Source organism: Borostomias antarcticus, assembly GCF_949987555.1.
Source record: "Borostomias antarcticus genome assembly, chromosome: 4".
Taxonomy (NCBI): domain Eukaryota; kingdom Metazoa; phylum Chordata; class Actinopteri; order Stomiiformes; family Stomiidae; genus Borostomias; species Borostomias antarcticus.
In genome coordinates, this window is record NC_140237.1 from 4202006 (window position 1) to 4204505 (window position 2500).

Sequence of the window (2500 nt, forward strand, 5' to 3'; positions counted from 1 at the left end):
TCTTGTTCAGTTGAATGCCCTCATGAGTATTAACAGAAGAGCACCATATACATATGCACACATACACTCTAACATGTCGCTCTCTCCTCAGCTCAGCCCAATGGTCTCTGATGGTTCTGTCTGGCCAGCCCTTAGGTGGAGAAACACCTGATCATCAATATAGGCAGGCACACGTAAGTACAAATGCACATACGTTTCCATAGACGGGATAAACAAAAGGGAATATTGATATTGAGTTAATGTTAGCGGTAGACACGTGAGATTCATAAGACGCATCACTGACGCCAGTGACGCCACAATATCAGGGAAATTGAGCAATTGCTTCCCTGTAGTGCAAACTTGCAAGATTCGCTCAGTTAATAACCCTTCTTGCCTTTTTTGTTGTTGGTTTTCTCTCTCCTCCTTCCTCTCTGTGCAGTTCTCCTGTGTGCTGAGCCGCTATCTCATGTATTGCCACTGCTGACAGGGTAGAGCTCAGCCCCATGCAGAAGTGAGTGATGAGGAGAGGGAAGATCATTTTCCCGTTTTTTTCCCCCTCCAGTTCTAGGAACCGTCTCAAGAATGTGTTCCCCACTTTTATGCCTTTAAATCAGGGTTGCAGTATTCCAGGTGTGTGGCCATGGCCATGAACACCAGTAGAGGAGGGAACCAAGTGTCTCATTCTCTCTCCACAGTTGTGTGGTTGTAACCCCCCACTAGCTACATATTCATTCAATCTTTATTTAACCTCGTGAATCAATTGAGAGTAAGCTCTCATTTACAATGACGTATAATCACTCTATATTTGAACTTGTACTACAGGTGAGATAATACTTTTTAATGGTCTCTCTCATTCGCTCTCCTAGCTGTGATGTTAGAGTTGTGCAAGACTTGGGTGTTCTCCTGCTCTGAGTGCCCATTCTCCTATACCTCCCAGATCTACCTCCACAAGCACATCAAGAGGAGCCATGACAACCTCTGTCTGCTGAGGAACACACAGAGCATTATGAAGTAGCCAGTGCCTTGGCGAAGGTGTTTGAGCAGCAGTCATCAATGGATTAACTCCCAAGACACAAGGAAGAGACAGCGCAACACACGCTATGACTCCAGTGACGAAGGTAATATAATAAAGTGCATTCAACAGTCCCAAAAGAGTACTACTTGAGTTGACTAATCTGAGCTAATTTACCTCTACTATATGTTCCAGTGCCCAGGCAGCCGGTCGGCAGAACTCAGACCAGACCAGCTATGCCAGGTGCCAGAGCCGGAAGGCCTGCTCTGCCAGTTATCAATGCAGGTATCCATGCATGTTTGTGTTGGTGAAATGTCTATGCATATTTGCACACTTAGTTAACTCAGGACTTTCGGAAGACTCATGTACTCAGTTCACTAATTCGCTCATCTCACATCTCACTACTCGGCAGTAGATGTTCATCGCCCGGGTCCTTTGAGCCAAGGCGCTGTGAGCCCAGGCCCTTCAGCCCTTCAGACGTCCAGGCACGAGCAGCATGCATCAGCGATTAGCACCCCGGCCAGACCAGGTCAGGGTCTGACATGTCTCATGTCGAGTTGATTCTTCCCCTTATGCCAGAATCACTACGCCGCCAGCACCATAGTTTCCTGCTCATCCCTTTATCCTCTGGTTTTCAGGTTGTTCTCTGATGCCATCGCCTGTGAGACCAACAGCTCCAGCAGTGTTGCCATCAAGCTCTGCAGATGCTGGTATGCTGAATTTTGTGAACTACTTCATGCTGCATGTAGGGGTATACTTTGAGCTGAATATCCATTATGGGACCGTACAATTACTTATAGCCACATCTGTGTTTAATATCCAGACTTCCAGAGGATGATGTGTCAGCAGTTCTCCAGCGTCATGCAGAGTCTGAGGGAGATGGCACAGACAATGATGAGACTGGAGCAGAGGCTGGAGCAGAGACTGTCCGGCGAGTCTGCAGACAGCTATCGGGGAGCAGTACTGGATGACCTGCACCCTGCTAAAACGGAGGAGGAGCTGCTGGTCTTGGAGGAGCAGCTGAAGGACAAGGATCATCAAAGGAAGATGGTGAGTAACTTCAGGGCAGAACTTTGTTCCTTATTTTTGCAGGGAAGTGTTAAGGAAATGTAAAAGTAAATGATTGTCTTTATGTTTTGCAGACACGATATCTGAGCTTCATGCCATGTGCATTGAAACCATTCCCTTTTTGGTTAAAAGGTGCAGTTATGGCCTGTAAGCCAAGCACCACTGTGACGGAGGTGTCTGCCCAGCTGCAGGAGATGCTGAAACATGCCCCTGCTCGATTCAAAAAGGTATGTGATGTCAGGCAGTTAATTTTCTCGTATCCAGTGACATGGCACGCTTCCAATGAACGTATGCGACTTGCTTTTACAGCCATTTCATTATGTCCTTAGGCATCTGCTCCAGCCCAGCTGACCTCCCCAGCCCAGCCCCTGACCGCAGCTCCAGCCCTGACCACAGTGGAGTATTCAGATGAGGATGACCTCTTCTGCCCAGACCCTCGAT

The 2500-nt window shown here is 47.7% G+C and overlaps 1 protein-coding gene across 5 annotated transcripts in view; it reads left to right on the top strand.

The window, feature by feature from the left end:
- The window catches only part of LOC311307793 (uncharacterized protein), a 3460-nt gene that overhangs the window by 698 nt on the left and 262 nt on the right, over positions 1-2500 (top strand). For 2 of the 5 annotated variants that reach the window (XM_084436667.1, XM_084436665.1), the window contains 8 exons: positions 92-173; positions 419-1097; positions 1187-1276; positions 1404-1520; positions 1630-1701; positions 1815-2041; positions 2134-2286; positions 2389-2500. The exon at positions 2389-2500 is cut by the window's right edge and continues 262 nt beyond it. In XM_084436667.1, the coding sequence (XP_084292793.1) occupies positions 1228-1276; positions 1404-1520; positions 1630-1701; positions 1815-2041; positions 2134-2286; positions 2389-2500 (730 nt within the window). In that variant the 5' untranslated portion in view covers positions 92-173; positions 419-1097; positions 1187-1227. Of the gene's footprint in view, positions 174-418; positions 1098-1186; positions 1277-1403; positions 1521-1629; positions 1702-1814; positions 2042-2133; positions 2287-2388 lie in introns of all 5 variants that reach the window. The other 3 variants (XM_084436666.1, XM_084436664.1, XM_084436668.1) reach the window with 3 other exon arrangements.